Genomic DNA, 22,686 nt, shown 5'->3' with positions numbered 1-22,686 from the left:
CTGAGTAAACTAGTTACACCAAGGCCGGGTCCTTTCTCCAGGATAGCATCAATGCAGATGACGCCGTATATCCACAGCACTTAGTAGCACGAACTTAGCTGCTGTATACTTACACATCCTGCATTATTTATTATACACGCAATGGTCCAACAGTTAGGAATCGGGATACTGCCAAGCTAGCAAAAGTACTGTGCGGTTGTACAGCAGTTTATCTAATCAAAAACAATTATGCACATAGGAAAAGCGACTACGCTAATGCATATGTTATAATGTAAACGTCTCAAGCGAAATGTATGTGACACTTAGAAAATGCACATTGATTACATTCTTTAGCCCTTTGCAACTTTCTACTGACAAATATCATTACACAGAGGGTGCATGACGTCAAAGTGCCAAAGACCATACATAAATAAATAATGTGTTACTTTCAGATTGTAAACAATGTTACTTTATTAAGCTTCTGCTCCAGTGGTTTTTTTTGTTTGTGATCATCAGTAAACAGCTGTTCGAATATCCTTATCATCAGTAGTATTGTTATTACGGAATGTAATCTATAGTCTTTCGGTATAATTTTTTTTCCAGTCTCTACAGCATGTCACACCTGTTCTATCCGAACCATAAAATAACACACGCGTGTGCGCGCACACACCATCAAGACAAGTGAGTTGATAAACAACTCGTGCTCTACTGCAGATCACAGAACGAGTGCGTGCACAGCACACGTGCTGCCGGGCTCCCAGCTCTGTAAGGTACACTGTTATTATTATTTATTTCTTAGCAAACACCCTTATCCAGGGCGACTTACAATTGTTACAAGATATCACATTATACAGATATCACATTATTTTTACATACAATTACCCATTTATACAGTTGGGTTTTTACTGGAGCAATCTAGATAAAGTACCTTGCTCAAGGGTACAACAGCAGTGTCCTCCACTGGGGATTGAACCCACAACCCTCCGGTCAAGAGCCCAGAGCCCTAACCACTACTCCACACTGCTGCCCGTTCAAGCAGCTACATAATCGGGTTCAAGATGCATGTTAATTCATTAATGTAGTCAAAAAACGTGGGTCTGGAATATGAATTCTCGTATTGACGGGATTCAAATGTATCAGTTGTCTATTAAATCATCCATCGATGGTAACATGTGCCTCAGTTATATATTCTTGATATATCATTTCATACATTTAATTGGTAAACACATATTAGAAATAACCACAGTAGCCTCTTTCTGTTTAAATAGAATTAAAGCCCATCTTAAACGCAAAGCCATTGCACGTATTCCTCTAAAAAATACAAATTGTAACCGCAAGAGGGCGCCGGTGCCCCGCAGTATAATGATCCATCCAAGCTGTTTTTTTTTCTTTCTTTGCTGTATTGTTTCAATTGGCTTTAATGTTACTTTTTTTTTAACTCCACCTCAAGAGAAAGGCACGTCTTATAGGCTATTTGTGGCCTGGTATTAGCGGATCTAAATCTAATAATTTGTTTCAATTAGCTTCGATTTAATTTTACTTGACTGATTGATGTTCAGCGGACGCTAAGAATGAATACAGCTAGCCTCAGGTTCGTTTTTTACTCTTTGTACCTGTGAGGGAGGGTGCTTTTGGTGAGGGTGCCTGTGTTCTGTTCCTCTCTCAGCTCCACTGTACAAGACCTGACTTATTGCTGCCTGTCTGTGTTACACCTTTGAGTCTCTTTGTTTGGTCTTACAAACCTTGTGTCATCCACTGCTCTACAGTTTAACAACACCTTGTCTGACTTTGTGAGTGCTATTTATAAAAACAGCTTACATAGTGTTTATATTTAGCACCTGAAATGCTATTTAAAACAGGCAATTATCCCAGTGTTAGTGAGACCTCCCAGCAGGATTTCCATGCACTTCAGTGGCTCTGAATATCTCCGGAGGGGGTAAAGAGGAGTGAGTCTGCACTGGGACTGGCAGCTGTCTCGGGAAGCCTTGCAGTGGGTGCGGGCACTCGCTCTGAGCCCACTCAGAGACCTCCACCCCTTCCTGGGGAGGTCCCCCTGATCGCCAGTAGGGGCGCTGTTCCCTAAGCAATAACTGTTCTGAACGCTTTCAGTGCTGCTGAACTACATGCATGAAAACATCACTCTGACCACGCAGGGGCTTTTTTTATTTTATTATTTTTTTTATTTGTTTATTTAGCAGACGCCTTTATCCAAGGCATCTTACAGAGACTAGGGTGTGTGAACTATGCATCAGCTGCAGAGTCACTTACAACAACGTCTCACCCGAAAGACGGAGCACAAGGAGGTTAAGTGACTTGCTCAGGGTCACACAATGAGTCAGTGGCTGAGGTGGGATTTCAACCGGGGACCTCCTGGTTACAAGCCCTTTTCTTTAACCACTGGACCACACAGCCTCCAGAAGTGCACTGGATGGGAGTCCTGGGAGACGCAGCTGTGCTACCAGGGAACCACACAAGGCTCCCCGTCCTCCTTTCAGGAAAGAGCAATACAGAATGAATCAAATAAATAAAGGCAGTGGATTGCAACAGCCCCCCTTTCGGCCAAGCACATCTTTAAATAGCAAAGTAGAACTGACAGCCAGAGGTAGGGAGTCATGTGGGTGTTACTGGAGCCCAGGCTTACTCCCCTGGGCAGTATTCCAAGAACTGTAAAAACATCCATCCATCTATCTATCTGTAGCACTTTTAGGTAAATATGATAGAAATTAGATACAACAGGGTACATTTACGCCCAGTCTGTCCCTGCTACTGGTCTATCAAACAACATGAGCATCAATACAAGTTACATTCTAACACTATACAGTAATACATTGCATTTCAAGATCCACACTTATCTACAGGACAGGGCCTGTCCTCTCCAGCCAGGCAGAGAAACATTGGGACTGGATGCCACGTGGAGTGCGATGTTACTGCACAAAGCGCACACTAGATGGCAGTGCTGCTGAGCAGGCACAATGCTGTACTGCACATTCACGGTGATGTAATGGTATTTCAGTGAGTTGTCAAGGGTATAATGTCTTACCGTTTGATGATCACACTGCATTTTTTAACCCTGCAATAAAAATACTTATTGTAGGTGTTACAAACCAGCACAGTATATATCGCCACTGGGAGAGGGACTGAATCTGTAGTTTTCGTTTTCATTTATTTTACTAAGATTTTACAGTGGAATAAAAGCTTAGTACATGTGTTTTTCAGATACTGAAAAGACGACACTTTGAGGTCTTTCTTTATTGAAACAGCACTGAATTGAAATACAGCCTAATTTAAAAGAAATCAGTTAAACAGGACTGTTCTACAGATTCTTTCAACCAGATTGTTAAAGAAAAGCAACCGTCCTAACTGCTGCTGTAAAGAATGGGACGAGCTGCACAGCAGAACTTGTACACGGCTGATGCTCATTTAAACATCGACCCATTCTCCTCTCTCTCTCTCTCTGACGGGGGCTCTGTTCCAATGAAAGTCACTCAAACTGCGTCTCAGACACAGAACAGAACGACTATTTATTTTTAACAGGAGTGACGCTTGCATATCCTTGGGGAATTCTCATCATTGTGTTTTTCCTAAGAAAGGCTGTGCTAAAAAACTCAAGGTGACTGAATTTTTGAGAACTAGGCCCCTGAGCACACACGACTTAAACTGAAGGCAATGTCCAGCACGGAAAGGAAGTGAACTTTAACCCTTTCCAGACTCGAACCTCAGTTACCTACAAGAAATCCCAGCATTTTAAACAAACCCTCTCCAAATCGCTGTTGTGGTTTAGATTGACACAACAGAGTTTGTTTTCCAGATTATGAGTGGAATATTAAACGCCACATGTCCCTCAGGTTTGAAATGAGGACCGGTTTGTTTCCATTAGCAGCAGACTGAGATGAAAAGGGTCTGAACTGGGACTCTGTGTGCCTCGATTCGGCCTGCGGTCACGATGGAGTTCCAGCCAGAAGCAAAATGGAATGAGGTGGAGTGATTTAACCCTGAAGCCCAATGGAGGACTATTGTGATAAAGCAGTAGGGCTGCAGGGTAGATGGTAGAAGGCATGTTCTCTGGACGGGGTCAGGGGTCAGGATTATCATTCATGTACACTGCAGTGCTGGAGCACACAGTCCACAGGTACCATGGCAATCGCAGAGGTTGCCATGGTGACCACTGCCTGCACCAATGACGAGTGGGATGTGTGTGGGGGGAGGTAACTGTGGCTAAGGTAACCCTTGCAGTCCTTTTCAAGAGCTTTCTCTTAATGCTCCTTATTAAAAATCACATGAGCACGTCCGCGCTAGTATTACATTAACAGCCCTGTCATCTCCAGTCCCTCTGGCTCGCTGATTAAAATCAGGGTCCGTGACATCATATCATCAAGCAGCAGCTTGCTGGCAGTGACAGGCATGTGTGTGAGTGTGTGTGTGTGTGTGTGTCAGTCAGTGTGTGTGTGTGTGTGTGTCTCTGTGTGTGTCTGTCAGTGTGTGTGTGTGTGTCAGTCAGTGTGTGTGTGTGTGTGTCAGTGTGTGTGTGTGTGTGTGTCAGTCAGTGTGTGTGTGTGTGTGTGTGTGTCTCTGTCAGTGTGTGTGTGTGTGTGTGTGTGTGTCAGTCAGTGTGTGTGTGTGTGTGTGTCTCTGTGTGTGTCAGTCAGTGTGTGTGTGTGTGTCAGTGTGTGTGTGTGTGTGTCTGTCTCTGTGTGTGTCTGTCAGTGTGTGTGTGTGTGTGTGTGTGTGTGTGTGATAGCATTAGGCTGGGAAGGGCCCTTTCCTATTGGGGCAGCTGTGGAGCCTTAGACTTCCAGAATCCAAGCACATCCTGGGACCAATGCCTGGGCGCCATAGCAACCACATAACTGCACTGCTGTCCCATAAGTATCATGTCAAGAGGATTTTTTTCTAGGAAGCAGGAGTTGGGAAAAGGCCTCAGACTTTATAAATAATAATAATTAAATGAGTCACAAATCCTCCACAATATTGATTTGGATCAGAGCCATGCTCGAGTGCAATCCTTTGAAAGCGAGGAGCAGGAGGTGAAGAATTGACTAGACTCCTGTGGAGGAGAAGGCCTTGGTTAAATCTCAGGATGAGTGTGATGGGGTGCTAGCTCGCCCCTATAAATATGTGTTTGTTATTGTTGTTACTTTTACTGTTTTCATTATGTTTTTTGTGATTCTTGTTTTGGTTTGGATCAGCAGGGAGGGGGGTAAGTTCCTCCCTGTGAAAATACATGTGAGAATGTGGCTGGAGCCTTAAGTGCTTAATTGTTAATTATTAGTTAATTGGGCTCCAGCCACAGAGTATAAAGGGCAGGTGAAACCCTTTGTGTAGGGGGTGTTTTTTTCTGTTTGGGAGTGCTGGGTTTTGGGGGAGTTTTGTGTTTGGAAGGAGGGAGTGTTTTGTTTGAAAAGCCTTGGAACCTGACCATTTATTTTGTAAGTTGTCACGTGTATTATTTGTATTTGAACCTTTTTGTTGGCCCTTGTGCCTATTTATTTGATTATTTTTTGTTTAATAAAGATTATTTTGCCCCTTTCACTGTCTCTGAGCCTCAAACCTCTGTCATCCTGCCACAATGAGGCTGAGGGTTTTTTAATGAAACAGACAGGAGGTTTATCGTGCACATTCCAAAACAGGTCATACTGGTATGTGCATTGTTGAATCATTTCCCCTTAAAATGTAACTACTTGTCCATGGAGTTAACAGTCAATGCAGCTAAACTACACTCCTTAAAGTTAAACCTCAGTCCTCTGTGGCTGTCTGCAGTATAACTTTATTCCCCTTCCCCAAAGCTGTCAGAGGTAACCTGTCCTTCCTGTACATGCGGAATGAAGGTCACCCTACATTACAAAACGCCCGTGATGACGCAAACCTTCCACAGAGCCACATGGCATTCGGCTTCTCATTCATGTTTTGGAGGTATAATGAGAATGTGCTGCCAGACTGTGTGTGTGACTCACGGCTCCCTGGGCAGCCCAGGTGAAGCAGGTTGGGTCGCGGCTCCAAGGAGAGAGGGAACTTGACAGGCTCTGCTAATTCAAGCACCCCCGAGATGACATCCTTATCTGGTCGAAATATTTTTAAGGCTTCTTTTTAATGATTTCCCTTTAATGTCACAAACATCTGTTCAGACTGAGTCATGCAACTGAAACATGAACTATTTAAAGATTTCAGATTAGTTATTACAGGCTCTACAAATTAAGGCTGTAAGCAGTATAATCGACTCAGTAAGGTTTCACATTATTCTTGCAATACAAACACATTTATTGGTGTAATTTATGGACATTTTCGAAAGGAAGCACTATATGCAATTAGTTACTCAACACTGTACACAACACACATTTCTGCAGACAGTGCATTCAAATGGAATTAACACTCCCATTGCACAGCACTTTGAGTTTAATGAGCCACATATTATCTTAGGATAACCGTGAGCTCAGTTAAGCTCACAGAAAGAAACGAGAATGCCTCCATCTGCTATGCAATGCCTTTTTGCATTTTCCCATTTGCATTTTTTATTTTTATTTGCATTAATAGTAATTATGGTCTATTCCTGTACTGGAGTGGCTGTTTCTATCACACAGTGAAGAACACAAACCCCAGCAGAGCTTTACTGTGCTGGAAAGGGAAAGGAGGGCTCTGCTGTTTACACTAACAAGACTTTATCCACCCTGCATTTGGCTGCAGTGAGCATCTCGCATCTGTTTTCACACAGGCAGCTCAATGCACCAGTTTAATAAATTAATAAGTAACTACGGAAATAAATAACAGCCTTGTTTGTCAAAATAAACTTGTCATGTCCCGGGAGCCGGGTGTGTTGTCTGCTCAGGTCACAGCCTTGTGTTGATCTAATTTGATTCAATTAAGCAGCTAGCAGATGCACAGACAAAGTTTAACAAACTAAATAAAAATAAGATGCTATACTCAAGAGAGATACTCATTAACATTTCTCGTAATATATTTATAGAACTCAATTATATAACTAAAATGGTCTACTGTAGCATTTGTCCGGCACATAATCTTTTTTTGTTTTTCAGCATTTACTCTTAAGTTGACTTCTCCACCTGCATGTCATGCTGCATATAGGAAGCTGCAGTCTGTGTGGTCAGGTGGGGTCCTAATTGCTGTAACACAGGAAGATGAAACCACTAAACCTACAGTGTTGTGTCAGGTGAAAACAAAACCTGGAAAACATGGGGATGTTTAATAAAACCTTGGCTTTTATACCAAGGTCAACCCTTCTTATGGACTTTGGGTCATATTTATAAAGACCGTAGTTTGCTACTGTAACAGGGCAGAGGCGAGCGAGCGTCTTAACCAAAATGCAAAAGAGCCAGGCTCCTCTGCACGTGTAGTTTGAGAGCTTCTAACCTCATCTCAGCAATAGGACAGGACAGAGTCTGTAATCAATGCAATAACTAGCACTACATGTGCCATATTACATTGATAAGGCTTATAAAAAAAAAGTTTTTGACTGTGCATCACGTGGAGGTCAGCAAGGGGTCTTTTCTCGATACTTTCACTACAGAATTGATTAGCTGTATATCGGTAACGAAGTTCCCAAGCTTAGAAATAAATACGAGCCGTTTAAATCTCTTCTAGGAGCTAGATGGCCGGTGCCTTGCTGCACAGTAAGCAGGAGACAGTAAAAGGTCTAATTTGTAGTTTCCAAAGAACGAATGAAGAAACTGCTCCATGAATATTAATGTCTCAAACATAACAGCACAACAGGCCAGGGATGACACACATCTAAATTATCCCAATGAGGGCAATAAAGCTTTGCTGCAGGAAATCAGCATGATTTAGAGACATCGTAATATCGTTTTGAAGACGGATATCGTAATGAGGCCAGGAAGAACTGCTAAATAAAATTACAGGGCCATTATGGAAATAGAGGACAATTGAATTAGGCTTGTGGTTTGTCTTCTGGTAGTCTGTGCTATCAGGGATATTGGAAGCTAGTTTAGCAAGGTTACTGTAACTTAGTTATAGCCCCTGCAGCTGCAACACCTGAGCTTGTAATCACAAGGTTGGGTCTGGTTTGTATTTCAATGCCAGTTGTTCCCTATGGGTTCCTCCAATGCTTCGGAGTAGTGGAGATGCCAGCTTTGAGATGAGATGAGAGCACTGAACAGCATCACGAACAGCATTCCGAATTCCATTGCACTGAACAGCATTCCGAATTCCATTCAAATTCTAAGCGCTTTCAATTCTGCCAGTCCCACCTACTCCATGTATATATAGAGGGAGGGTGAAGGTTCTTAGGATCTCCACCCAAACTCAAAGCATCTCCAAGCGAGGGAGACCCAGAAAACAATTCGAATAATTCAGCATGGCTGCGACAGAACCCAGAACCATTCAGAACAGATTCAAACACAATGCGATAAAACACAATATTTTATACACAGTGACCTTTTAATTCATCAGCACTGCACAGCATACACACGATACATTCCTGAAAATGAAATATCAATACTACTGTACTGCAGAAGATATGACATTTTTAGATAAAGAGTTTAAAAATACAGCAGCTGTGGTGCATTGCAGTTTTCTATTGTTATTCTAGACAGCTAGGATTGGGTTTAAGTCTTTCTTTAATACGCTTTCTCTTATACCTGTCTTCAGGACCTTAAAAGAGTGCTATTCAAGCCTTTAAAATACTTTCCTTCAAGCAACATTATGTCTAGCCTCCTTTTGTTTCTTCAGCACAAGAAAAGGAGAACCAGTAATAATTAAGTTTTGCTAATAAGAGGTAAGGAGATAGAGATCGTCAAACACCTAGTCACACACACTTAAATCCTGAACTAAGAAAGTATACTAATGTTTCAGCTTGTGCCAAAGCTGCTCTCGCAATGATATTTTCATCTTAACCTTCCCACTGTAATGCACTAAAAGAGAGAGAAAGAGAGAGAGAGAGAGAGAGAGAGAGAGAGAGAGAGAGAGAGAGAGAGAGAGAGAGAGAGAGAGAGAGAGAGAGAGAGATGCCAGATGCTCTTTTCAGGCAAAGTTAAAGCTGTTTTGTCGATCACTCGCACTAGATAGCATTCTGAACCTGCAGATATTGGGTGTCTCTTTGGACCGGATAAGGTCAGCTGATCCCTCTAAAATAACCTGCCAACACAAACAGCTGGGAAGGAAGGAAGTGAGGGAATACCAGAATTAATCACAGCTCAAATATCATCAATAAAGTACATCACCACGTACCAATATTACCATTGTGAACCTCCCTAATTTAAACCTCAGGGACAGGGGGCGCATTCATCAGTGTTACTGCATGTGGAGTACAGTGATGAGAGTATTTTAAAAAGTTTAGATCCACTAGTGTGATCTATTGTGTGAACCGGAGACCGGTGAGGTGAAAATGAAAGCACAGCGTGTATCCAGAAAATAGAGCTGTTTTCAACAGCTTCATTTAATAAGTACAAGAGAAACAGAAAGAAGAGCAGGTAATAATATTGAAGTGCAGTAGGGTATCCAGTTAATATCAGGTATTATTATTATTATTATTATTATTATTATTATTATTATTATTATTATTATTATTATTATTATTATTATTATATTTTTTTATTTTGTTACAGACGGTGGTCCCAGCGAAGCATGGAGAAGACCCCTGGCCTTGTCCAATAAGAGCAGCTCCACAGACCCCACTGTCACGCAGGATCCACCCTGACCTCCAGTCTGTCCTCAAGCACGTTGTAAAACACCAGCACTTCACACAGCTTCCCACCACAGCCCCTGGTTTGAGTGGAGCAGCTTACTGTGTCCTGTTTCTACTCATCAAATCACCCATCATCGCGATATAGAGCAAGTCTATCTGGAATTGCATTATGTATTAGCTTTTACTGCACTGTGCAAGAGAACAGGAACTCGCACAAAACATGCTGAAACAATACTGGGGATGGTTTTTAAGACCAACCTTGCAAACCGAGAGAAAGCATAACAGTTCAGGTAGAAATAACATCACCCAATGTGAAGAGTTCTGTGGGTAAACCATCAATGAAAGCACCAGACCCCCAGGACCTGCGCTTCTCCCAGAATAACCAGTTGCTGTCTAACCTGAAACCTTTTTCTTATTGCGCGCTGGTGTAAATGTGATGTGAATGCAAATCCGCGTCTAATTGTTTCGATCTGCATATCAAATAGGTTGGAGCGACGTGGGACTCTCTGGGTTGGTGCCAGCTGTTTCATTGCTTTCTGAACGACTGAGAAATACAATTACATACCATTTCCTGTCCTTGGCTTACATCGTTACAGGCAGCAATGCAGAAGAAACTGATGTGCGGATGCTTTTACAAGCGTTCAGTGAACAATCCGTATTGCAGTACGTGCTGCAATTTCCATTTTACACAGAACCAACTGATATGTACTGAAGCTAATAACATTCTAGGAGGCTTTGTTCTATTGAATCAACAGTTTGTCGACTCACTGTGGTATTAATATCCTCCACTGTTATGCTTATACAGTATATGCACAGGCTTCCAGATTTTAATGCACAATATGTATCTCCTAATATATATATAAAATGAACATAATTTAGATATTTTATTTAACATCATGTAATCAAAGAAACTACCTCCTAATGATATTGCAAAAGTCTACCAGAAGCCATAATAGTAGTACAGTATTTCATGTTAGACTTCGAAATGTCACATTTTTCTATTTTTGTCAGTTTTTCATTAAGTATATGGAAAACTACAAAGCTGTCTGTAATTTAATATGTTAACGTTACATTATTCAGCAGGTTTCATTCGACTTTATGAAGCAAAATGATTTAACTACAGGGTGATGCAAAACTATTGACCACAGCTGTACAGTCAGATTCACTTGTCAAGGGTAGCCAGACACGCTGAGAGTGGAAGTCCTCCATTGACAATGGCCTTCCCAATCAGGAAGGATTATCTGTGCACCTCACAGACCATCAGAGGAAACTTAAGAATGGCAGGAGATTCTACTGATAAATCAGAGGACACAACCAATTCAGCAGCAAAAGCACAATGTTTGGTTTTAGCGAGGCTTTCTCATTGCTTTGTAAATGCAGCTCCACTTCAGTAAAAGTTAACTAACTTGGACGGACAACAGCGGTGTGGTTATTTGAGTGTGACGGCTCTTCACTGTGCAGTTATCGATTCCTCCACTGGGAAAGGCTCCAGGAGTATCTACACTACACAAAGACTGGGAACTTCTACAGGGATTCTGTGCATTAACTAAATTGTTAATATACCTGACTGTTTCCACTTTCTCCATGGCTGATAAAATATAACTCTTTCAATCTGGGTAAACTTTTGCACCCACTGTAGGTTGCAGTAGGTCAACAGTCAGGCATGAACAATCCAGTCTACAGTACATTGCACTTCTATGTTCTGCTGTACAGCAAGTGTGAAACGTATTCATCTTAACCCCAGCCCCAGTGTTCTTCTATCAACAAGCACTGCCTTGCTTCCGTCTGCCTGACTTAGTTTGCCTTGTCTGCATTAACTGTCTGAAATGCTCTGTCTTTAAGACAATGCGCCTGCAGGATGTTGCATCTTCTTAAGTGTATCATAATGATCTTTCACTTTCTGCAGCGTCAGTTTCACTCAGCCAGCATCTACTGCAAATCAAGGACCTTTTTTCCCCTCTTTCAGCCAATAATCTAGACATGCAAATGGCTGGTTATATAACACAGGCCCATACAACTTTATTATTTGTCAAATGATCTGCTGGTGCACTGCATTCGACAGTTAACTCTGCTTGCTATTCTGCACACACACACTGTGCTCACACACAGCTACAACAAGCTGCTAGCTAAAGACGGCTGCCAACTTTCGCAGCGCCACATTTCGGACTATAAACTGCTTACAACACTGGCTTGCTTTGCAAGGATGTTGTGTTTTTGAAATCAATAACGAGTAAGCAATCCCAGTTTAAATATTTAGGAATGTGATAGTTGATTGCTTGCAGGAAGCAAGGCTCTGGGGTCCACTGGTGTGGTTTTAGGAATTCAACCAATGGCTTCAACCTTTATAACACAAGAGTTTCTGGTTTGCTAAAGGAGGTCATGGGGCTTCTATTACCCCACAAACGTGAATACGTGAGTATTGACCCCCAAAACCACATTAGGGGAAATTTGAATTGGGGCAAAACAATAATCAAGCCGAGGCAAAACAAAACCTTTTATCGAAATCCAATACAGCGCAAATTCAACATCTCCAGAAGACAAAAGCTTTTTGTCCAAATGGTGACATTTAAACATTTCTCTTGATTCTGCAAGCTATATAAAATCAAAAAGCATTTTGATGCAAAAATATGCAACTTATGCATTGGGAATGCACTTATTATTACACTTTACTATATACTCTAGAAGACCTGCGAGTCCTGTAAGTGAATATAAAGCATGACCACATTTTATTTACATTAAAAATAAATGTTTTGCTTCGCTGCAACATCTGACAAAACCTCCAAGTGAATAACGTTCCCTGGGCGTTTTGTGCAGTGCTTTGTTTTCACCATCACTGAATTGAACAGGGCTGCACTAATCCAGTCTCTTATCGGGCACAGCCTCCTAACACTAGAGCTACCACAGGCGTATGATGTAGATGAGGCGTATGAGAGGAAGAAACTGCGGTATGCTCAACTAGCCACTGAAGCGGAACAGCGAGGATGGAGAGTTCGGGTTTACCCAGTGGAAGTGGGTTGTCGAGGATTTGTGGCACACTCTACAACCCGGTTTCTCAGAGACGTCGGATTCAGTGGCCAAGAGTTGCGTCGCACAGTGAAGAACTTATCTGAAGCAGCAGAGAGGAGCAGCAACTGGCTGTGGTTGAGACAGAAAGATTCTGGCTGGGGATCTCAAGCACAATAGAAAGAAAGAAACGCTGATGTACAGGTAAGTAAGCTGGGCTGAGTTGAGTGGGGGACGGAGGGGGGTGATGCTGGGACGCCAGAATTACCGTCGAGCCCTCTTGAGGTGTCGTGGGCTAGTCGACGAAACACTGAGGATGGAAGGTGCCCACTTGAAAACCCCAGAGATGTACCCTACTTAGCTCAATCCAGACGGTTGTCATGCTGATGCGCTGGGGAGGCTGCACTGTGGTTGATCCCCGGAGCCAGCATCGCAGCCGTTGTGTGTGCTGATGCGCCGGGGAGGCAAAATAAGCTGATCCCTGGAGCCAGCATTACACTTCAGCCATTAACACCAGACAGAAGGATATCTACATCATCATATGGAAGGAAACGTAAATGGATGGAGACACATATGGATCACATTAGTTTACTGTAAAGCTACGTCTTAGTTGGTGCTTATCTTGGCGAGAGCCGAGTTCAAATCAGCATGAAGTTTTAACATCTACTCTCGTGTAATGGAAATCATGATGGGAGAAATCGGGTGTCACCACGAATCAGAATGAACAGGACAGAGAGGGAGAGCCAGGGAGCCAGCCAGCAGCTCCGCTCCTTACATAACACCAGGATTGTCTCTGCTTATCACTGCACCTGCCTAACCCCTTCCAGACTACTGCAGCTCTTTGCAAAACTGCAGATCAAGTCTGGGATTATATAGCGCCTCTATAAACTTGCATTGAAAAAAAGTGTCTCTCTAGAAAAATATCATGGCGATAGCAGTGCTGACGTTATGAAGCTACTAAACGCCCTCCATTATTTTCGCCACAAGGTCAGTTCAGTGATTTATTCAGTTTTTAATATGTAAGACATTTCATATCCCAGCAGGCTCGGCAGCAGGCAGGAAAGCAGAGGGGCCCAAGCTTTCACTGGCACTGCCGCTCTCTTTCAATCCCCAAACGCCTCACAAACATCTGACTCTCCAACACAGTTTATTAAACTGCTAAAAAAAGGCTTGTGTTTAGTATTTCCATGCCAACAAATCAACCAATTCCTTCACACATTATGCATGCTAATTCAAGCTACAGTTTCTAATCAAATACCTAAGAGAGGAATCTAAGCATAAATATTGTATGTTACAGTGCCACACTACTGTGGGTTTCAGAACATAAATACTCATAGGTGGCCACTGAGAGCAAACATGAAAGCTGAACTTGATAAAACTATTCAATAAGATGCCCCAAACAAACAGCAGATTGCCTTGCTTATGGGTTTCAGATGGTGTGTTGCTTTGACTCACCAATTTCTGCTTGGGGATGACATGAAGGAATTGAAGGATATTCTCCTAGTGAACCAGGACCAACCTGTATCCAGACCTCATTGACTCCATGCCCAGTGTCGTCAGGCACTAAGGGACAGTGACAGAGAGCCAGCTCCACACTAAGCAGTGTGTTCATGGGGTCCTGTTCTCATCCTGCCCTGGCAACAGCAATCCCAAGAAAACAATCTTTTTTCTTCATTCTGCAGTTGAAATTATTGCGTGTATCTGCATCAAGCATTGTAGAGGGATATCTCTACCTGTGGTCTAGATTTGGGACAAAAATCAAACCAGTTACAGTACAGTCCAACACTTTTAATGCCGGTATACCACCGTGAGGGTATCTTTGGAATTTCTCCCAGGACTTACTACCTTGACCTTCGAGTTCGCTCGCAGAGGGCTAAACTGATGGTATCTGCCTCCTTATTTGGTCTACAGTCCTTCCAAAGAACTTAATTGCTTTGTGAAAACCTTAGTCCTCAGCACCTCCCTAATGAAAACAAACGAATGAGTATAAACCTGTGTGGACAACAGGCCCTGACACGCAGACTGATCACGTCCAATCACGTGGTGAGGGGGGAGGAGAGAGAGAGAGAGAGAGAGAGAGAGAACGATGAGAGCACACTTAATTAAACGCTAAATGATACAAGCTAATGGATCTGGCACCGCCGTCTTCCCTCGTTTCACAGGCCTCGTAATGATTAGCAGCTTAGTTATTGTTGTACACGTTTTTACATGTCGTTTGTCCATGGAGACGTGAGACCCAAAGAGCTGGAATGAAAACACAGCCTCTGTGCTTTATGTTGATGCTGGCGAGGAGAGAAAATGAAAGAATGAGAGAAAAACAACCAAAACAGAAAAACGACAAGAGGGACAACATGCAATTAAACTTTACAGGGAGCGAGATGGCTGGCCAAGCAGCACTGTGCTGGCTCTAAATATTTAATGCTGCTTTCGGTATTGTGTGCCTGTACAGCATATGAGGCAATGCATTCATTTTGTTGTCACTTAGTTGCTAAACGTTGATACAACGGGGGTACAGTGAAGAGAGGAAGTCGTTTTTGGTTTTGGAGTCAGGTTCTGAGGCAGACGCTAAGTTTCTTATGCATTATATTCAGGACTCTCATCAGGGAATGACAAGGTTTAGGGGTTACCTGTAAACCAAGCACACTCACGGGATAGCTGACCCGACATCTTTTCAAATAATGCATGCAGTTCTGAACAGTGTATACTGAGGAACCCATTAAATATTCACCTCAATTCTATCCCTTGGGTTTCATTTGCACAGCAAATCTCCCAGGAGGATTAGATTCATGACAGGGTGTTGTTCTATCAGACCCTCACACTGTAAGCAGACTAGATCCTTCCCAAGTACCTATGGAGATGGTAGTAACCACGGCAACGGCATCGTCATTCAGTATAGGGTCTGGATAGTACACCACACTGTCCTTGAGATTAAATACACTTACAGCCGTTTTAGAAGAAAAAAGAAAACAGTTCTGTGAGTGAAAAAGCTGCATAAATGTACTTTTTTTGTCATTTATAAATTCAGTCACGTCGATGTGAAGCTGCAGTAAAGCTAAATAATAGATATGTAGCCCTCTCTCCCTCTCTGAGTTAATCAGCGTTGCTGCCTCCTGGCAAAATCCAAAAATATTATACAGCAGGAAGAGAACGACCCAGAAAATAAAACAGGGGTGACAGTTTACAGAGGGGCACATTTTTTAAGGTTCACATCCAGCCCCAGGGGTAATAACAGGCCAGTCCAGGTTTTAGTCCCAACCTCTAATATGCTCTGAGATTTTGGATAGCCTGTGGTAATTATTCTGTGCACACCGGCGCTCCAAAACAAATTAAATAAAGACCTGTTCTGTTAATGGCCCAGAGGACTCCAGTGGGACTGTCTGGTACAAATCCTGACCACTTCTGAAAGGAAAACTATTCAACTCAACGAAAGTGATACTTGCATCAAAACTAACTCCCCCTGCAAGGTGTTATTGTTTTCATTTTATTAATGGAATTTGTGGTTCCTATCTAGAACACTCTTGCAGCAATGTGGTCTGTAACACCAAGTAACTTGAGCTCCAGTGGTTTCCATGGGAAGCTTCTCTGTTACAGCGGTAGGGGCAGTGCGTGATACTGCAGTGCGCCGCGGGTTACCCGTCAGTTGCCGCGGACACTTTATTTAAAATCATGAGTCAACTACATTTTTTAAATATCCTCCCAAGAAATGCCAGGTGCCGCGTTTTTCTTCAGAACTTAAAAAACATCCTGGCTGTTCACAACATGGTGTTGTTTTAAATCACGTGACACTGAATCACGTTTAAACAGTAACTGATTCTCACTCTTCGATCCGAACAAACAGAAGAAAAAGGATATACTGATGGGAGAAAGAAATGCTGACAATTACATACAACCTAAATGTAACACAAAAGCAACATCAGATGTAGTCTGGCTTTGGCTAGAAATCAGAATGCATACTATCCTGACCAGTGTCTGCTGGAATCATTCAATCAAGCTAAAGTCGTTTCTTACAATGGGGATACCTTTAACAGATATATTTGTATGTACTTACATATTTGATATTAAAATGGCTTTGTCGTCAGGCTCAGAATGAAACAATGCATTGTAAGTAGTGCTATGTTATAATGTACTTGAAACACTGGAGACATATAACTGGGAGGACATTCCTTTAAGAAATGCCCTGGTCATCTGATTCACTTCCCTTTTAAAAAAAAAATCTCTTACCCCCACTAGAAAGGTCAACATTAATATCGTAAAAAGGTAGGGCATATTATTATTTTTTCAAGTAAAACTAAACAGATTGTCAGTACCCAGAAGCTGTAGCCTACATTCCCTAAACGCAGTGAAGCATAATCAAGCCTGCATGTCCACGGATGTCCTCTGGTGTTTAGTGTGCTGCCACTACTTAGTTAAATTGCATTCCCGCCACTGTCAGGTACATCTAAAAACACAGACTCAAACTTGACCTGTAATTTTGTGAACCCAGGCGACCTGAGATGAGAAATCCAGCACAAACAAGCCTTTTTTTTTTTTTTTTTACAAACCTGTCTGGCAATCTGAAAAGGAATTTAACAATAATAAACTTAGCACTATGGATATCAATCTTATCAAGAAGTATCATTCTCCGGCATGCATGATTTGCATTATCTGCTGCACAAACTCAAGTCAAGACAACCCGTCGTGCATGGCAAACAAGATCCCCGGGCCGGGCTTTGATGAGCTACAAGCTGCAGCGAGCGCAGACTGACCGAGGAGCAAAAGCTGGGAGGAAGGGCAGGAGGAGAGGGGAGGGGGGAGGTGGGCAAACCCGCATGGGAGAGGGAGGATGTGCTGGTGTCACAGCAAGGAGATGCATCATTATCACCATCATCATCATCATCATCATCATCATCATCATCATCATCATCATCTTCATCATCATCATCATCATCATCACCACCATCTTCATCATCATCATCATCATCATCATCACTACAACACACAGTCATGGAACAGCAGGGAAGCAGAGGGGGGAAGGAGGGGGGGGTTAAGCTACCAGGGTGGATGCTAGTTAAGAGTAGCAAGCATGTCCAAACAGGCCAATACACCAACCGGGGCAGTGTAATGATGTGAACTGCAAATTATAAAAAAAGAAGAATTTGACTTAAAACGAAACTAAGAATCAAGAAATCAAACTAAAATATCATTATCAAGTCCTCTTTAGCTGCAGCAGCATCATTGTAAGGCCCCTCTTGGCTGTGTACAAGTACATGCGTCTCAATATGCTAGGTGTCCCATCTTCAAGATCAGGTTGTTTTTTTTTTTTGGAGAAAGACAAGCAAGGGGAACGCGTGCCGGCGTCCCGGTGCATTCGCCAGGTAACGAACAAACAAAGCACATCATTGATGAGGAACATTGAAAATAATCAAATGAATAAAAAAAGCAAAATGAAACAGAAACATGGATCGTTAGCACACAAACCTTCGGGCTCTGTGTTTTCTTTGAGGTTCACTTGCTTCAGGGGGCAGCAGAAGATTTCGTGACACTTAGCCCGAAAGGGGGACTCTTTATTCCTTATATCCGCTGAATGGATGGAATCCTGCCGCAGCATAATGTACTCCTGGGTACCTGCCTGGGCTGCGTCATCCTGAACTGTGGTCACACCACAACAAAATGAATGGAGTTAGAGAGCTCTCGCCAAACAAAACACAACACAAGCACTGCTTACTGTAACTCATTGAAAGAAAGAAAAAATACAAGAAGCTAACCAAAGTATAAAACAGTGACTAACAATGAATGAGTACTAGGGGAAGCAGGTCTACGAGAGAGAGAGAGAGAGAGAGAGAGAGAGAGAGAGAGAGAGAGAGAGAGAGAGAGAGAGAGAGATGCGCCAACAGTCAGTGAGAAACAGGAAAAAATAAACCCCTGATATATTAGAGATCCTTTAATAGCATTCTTAACGTGACTGCTGGGCCACCCTGACACCTTTATATTTTATTAAGGTGCAGCATATGTTTCTGGGTTTTGTTCTATTGCTTTAAAAAGTCTAAGAAACATGAAAGAATGAGAGGGTTTTTTTTCGAATGGTGTACACCTTTGAAATAAATTTGTAAGCATACATACACAGTAAAGTTAGTCTGTACTCTTTGTTATACTGCAGTAAGTACCTCATACAGCACATGCAACAAGGTAGATCTTTATGCAACTTCAAACTACTGTGATGTTATTTATTTAATGTATATACTGTATATAAATATACAGTATATACGCATATTTACCGTCAGCAGGAACCTAATGAAAAAAAGGGGTTAATATCTGAGCCACAATCGTCACAGGTATCAATCTACATGCTTTTGTCTGTCTGTCTGTCTGTCTTTGATAGATGGACCAAGGGCAGCCACTCGGACAGCCGCTGAATTCCTAGCGCTAAACAATCCTTGCTTTGCACGTTTTATCAATTATATTTATAGTGCCCAGTGTTGTATCTATTTTTGCTATTATTATTTCTTTCTTTCTTTATTTTGTGATAGATACTTCAAAGCCATCCTGCAATCCTGCCAAGCGGTGAAGATGCCTCAAGCTAAGCTTTATAAAGCGTGTTATAAAAATAACCTCAAATACAAGGACTTCACTGATAGTAAAATAAATTCATTCCAAGCATTTCCAGAATGTATAGGGGTCTCAATCAAGTAGCTCACAAATACTGTTTCTCTGACATCCCTGAAGAAAAATATTTAAGACAGGCACTTCAGAGGGCGAGTGAGAAAAGCTACCTGAATCCTCTACCTGAGCTCTCTCCCAGAACAGTAGGTCACCCGATCATTATCCGATTTCTTTTTATAAACTAGGTGCTACGTTTGTTGTGTCCAGCAATAAATGTTTAAGCTACATGTGTGGAACTTTTGAATACTGGAATCAGTAAACGGAAAATTTGCTAGCGTAGCAGCTGGGATCGTGCGCGCTCGTTTGCAAACATCAAATACGTTTCCTTACAATTGGCCGAGCAAATCAGAGCCTGTCATTAATAGTGGGTGTGGCTGTGTAGATCCTGCACGCAGCTGAGTGGAAACGGGCGTCTTGTCTGGTGTTGAAGGTTCCTGTGATCCAGCCCACTATAGCTTGTTTGTTGGTCAAATCAGACACTGCATTGAGGGACAATCCGGTTGCACCATCGTGCCCCTTATGAAGTCACCGAGATGCCTCTGCTTTCACATATTTGTTACTGAACTGTCACACTGACACCTGACACATCACATGACCACATACACATTTGTCCTTATGACTTTATGATGAGGGTGTATGATATGAAACACAGGAATGGAAACAAGACACATATCACACAACAGTTTCACCCATCCAAGGTTTGAATACAAGTTTGATCTGCCCTCCAATTAGCTACTGTTAGATCATTTAGAAAAGTAAATGGGGAGGAGGGGCAGCACATATGTAACACTTGCATGCATCTCCATGCTAACCTCCCTGTTTGTGAGCAATCTATAAACACAACCCAACTGCCTGCCTTTCCACCCACGCAGCTGCCCCTTGTTGGCCAGGCTAATGGCTCCTCTGCAAAGCTGGGTTTTCATGCAACATGCTTCATCATTTCAATGGAATCATTCCTAATGGAATCATATCCTGAAATCCGGCCTCTATTGCATTTCTTTGTAGCTCAGCCCAAGGGAGCAAAACAGTCGGAAACACCTGCTTTTCCATTGCCCTCTCCAAGATGGAGTCTGAAGCACGGAGCCACAGCAGATTAGGAACCAGGATCTCTGGATTTTAAACACCCAAACCACTGTCTGTTACAGAGAGGAGGACAGTCCTACTTGATTAAAAAGAGATGGCAAGGAGTCCTCACAGCTCTCACACCCTCAGGCCTTTCCAAGAAGAAGATACAAGGATAACACTTTAAAAGAATGGACGCAAATTCATGATGAATTCAGACTGAATATCGCAGGAATAACCCCTGGATCTGTTCTGCACTTCCTCTGAGTTCTGAAGTCATTCCTTTTAAATTCAGCCCTGTTTTTAAAATCATGATAAATTCATACCCTCTTTCTCAACCACCAGGGGAATGCATGCCTTAAACATGTGACCAATATCATTTCTTACAAAGAAACATGGCATGTTTAACCTAGGAATATCAATAAACATTCTTCAAAAAACATTCCTCAAAACAGCCCTTAAAATGTTGCAAATGTTACCCAATTATAAAAACTACTGAGTTGCTGGCTTGCTGGCTAATGATAAGTGATCTGTGTCACTCCAGGTTCAGTACCTTTTCAAGTTTCTTCAAGCTCAATTTAACCCTCTTTGCATGCTTTGTTCACCTTAAAATCCCTCAAAATGAATGTTTGAGCTGAACATACATCACGCAACCAAGCTGTGCCAATTGTACAATAAAAGCGGTTCCTCCAATTTCCAGTTAATATCCCACAGGGCCCTCTCAGCACCCGGACTGCCAGGGCCGGGAGAGATAAATGTCTGTCACTTCAGAGAGATACAGCCGCTACGGCAGGATATAAATTACACCGCACTGTGCTTACAGTGTGGGAGGCAAGCAATATGTCATGAAGCCACAAAATGAACTTCCTCGAAAAGAGCGGAGAATTGAGAACAAAACAAAATAGCCTCGTTTCAGGTCAACAATTTATTTGAAGATATTTCGACTTTGGCGAGATGGAGGAAGACCTAGTTCTCCATAGGAACTGAGGACATGTACTTTTGTGTGTTTTGGGAAAAGAAACAAAATAGTAATTTTCTTACTCATAGATGCTGCATCCTAAAACATATCATTTCAGTCCACATTACACTGTACAAATACACAACGCAGTGTTACTTTATATATGTCAGTACATTTCAATACTGTACTGCAGCTTACTGGCGTGGAATCTTTGTTCTTATGCTTTTATTTCACAGTGATATGAGGTGGGGTGGGAATCAGTTGTATTCATAGAATAACTGGAGGGCTTGCATCAGGAGTTTCATCTAGCCTGCCTTGAAAAGAGAGTTAACCAAGACATTAAAACTGTGAAACAGTGAAGTGAGAAATGAATCAACATGAATGAGAATGTATATCTTATGAAAAATGAAAACGATTGCCTTTCATTTCCAGCTAAACGCCTTTCGAAATATAAAACCTTATTTAAGAAAATCAACAGGTTTGCAGTCTGAAAGGAACATGTTCTAATTCCCTTTGCTTTCTAGTTTCAGAAGTTTCACAGCATAGTTCCTAGCGTAATTGAAAACTACACATTTTGAGAACAATTTTATACAGCAACTGAGATATCTGCACATCCTAAGTGGTGATAATACAGTATTTAATTACCGGTAAATTGGAGCATTTCACATTGAAAAGATAGGAGGGTGTCAATGCTTTTGGGCACCACTGTATGCTCTTGAATAACCCATTAGAATCGTGTCATACTGAGAAACACCAGGTGCTCATTCTAGCTAGCACTGTCTAGCTCTGTTCTAAGGATGCACTGTTTCAGGACAAACTACTCCTGTCAGGTAAACACTACTGTATATGCATACATGATAGTCCCATTGTAGCAGCCCAGTACGACAAAAAAAGGTACACTGTAATATCTTTCTATTGCATCTCATTACCCATGATGACAAGACAAAGAACCTGCTGCATCCATGCAAACAAACTTTGTAAAAGAGGCCACTCTATCTAGACCGGCTCGCTCTGTTCTTGGCTCCCTCCCGAGAGCTGATTCTGCAGCGCGAGTCACCTTGCAGGTGGTGGGGACGCTGGTCGGAGGTGATCTTGAGCTTCTGGTGTTCAGGTTAGCACTTTCTAAAGGCTGTTTTGCATCTAGAGTTACTGCAGTGCTGCTCCGCCCCTGATCATTGTAATATAGTATAGTACAGTAGGGTAGAGTAGAGTAGAGTATCGCATGGTCTAGAATGGGGTTGTGATTTTAGATTTTGTCTGATAAACACTGATAAAACACACACAAAAAACAAAACAAAAAAATGAAACAACTAGACAAATACATGGACAGACAGACACCCACATATATCTACAGACTTTAATACTCTCAACAACTTTTCCTAAATAATGCTAA

At 42.1% G+C, this 22,686-nt stretch overlaps 1 protein-coding gene across 4 annotated transcripts in view; it reads right to left on the bottom strand.

Moving 5' to 3' along the window:
• LOC117412251 (fibroblast growth factor 13) overlaps positions 1 to 22,686 on the bottom strand; it is an 88,592-nt gene that overhangs the window by 25,988 nt on the left and 39,918 nt on the right. For 3 of the 4 annotated variants that reach the window (XM_058989418.1, XM_058989417.1, XM_058989421.1), the window contains one exon: positions 18,092 to 18,262. The exons of the other annotated variant lie outside the window; for it this stretch is intronic. In XM_058989418.1, the coding sequence (XP_058845401.1) occupies positions 18,092 to 18,262 (171 nt within the window). The remainder of the gene's footprint in view (positions 1 to 18,091; positions 18,263 to 22,686) is intronic. 4 annotated transcript variants of the gene reach the window in all.

Source organism: Acipenser ruthenus, chromosome 16 (assembly GCF_902713425.1).
Source record: "Acipenser ruthenus chromosome 16, fAciRut3.2 maternal haplotype, whole genome shotgun sequence".
NCBI classification, from domain to species: Eukaryota; Metazoa; Chordata; class Actinopteri; order Acipenseriformes; family Acipenseridae; genus Acipenser; species Acipenser ruthenus.
Note: the sequence above shows the minus strand (reverse complement) of the source record. Positions and strands in the feature narration are given on the sequence as shown.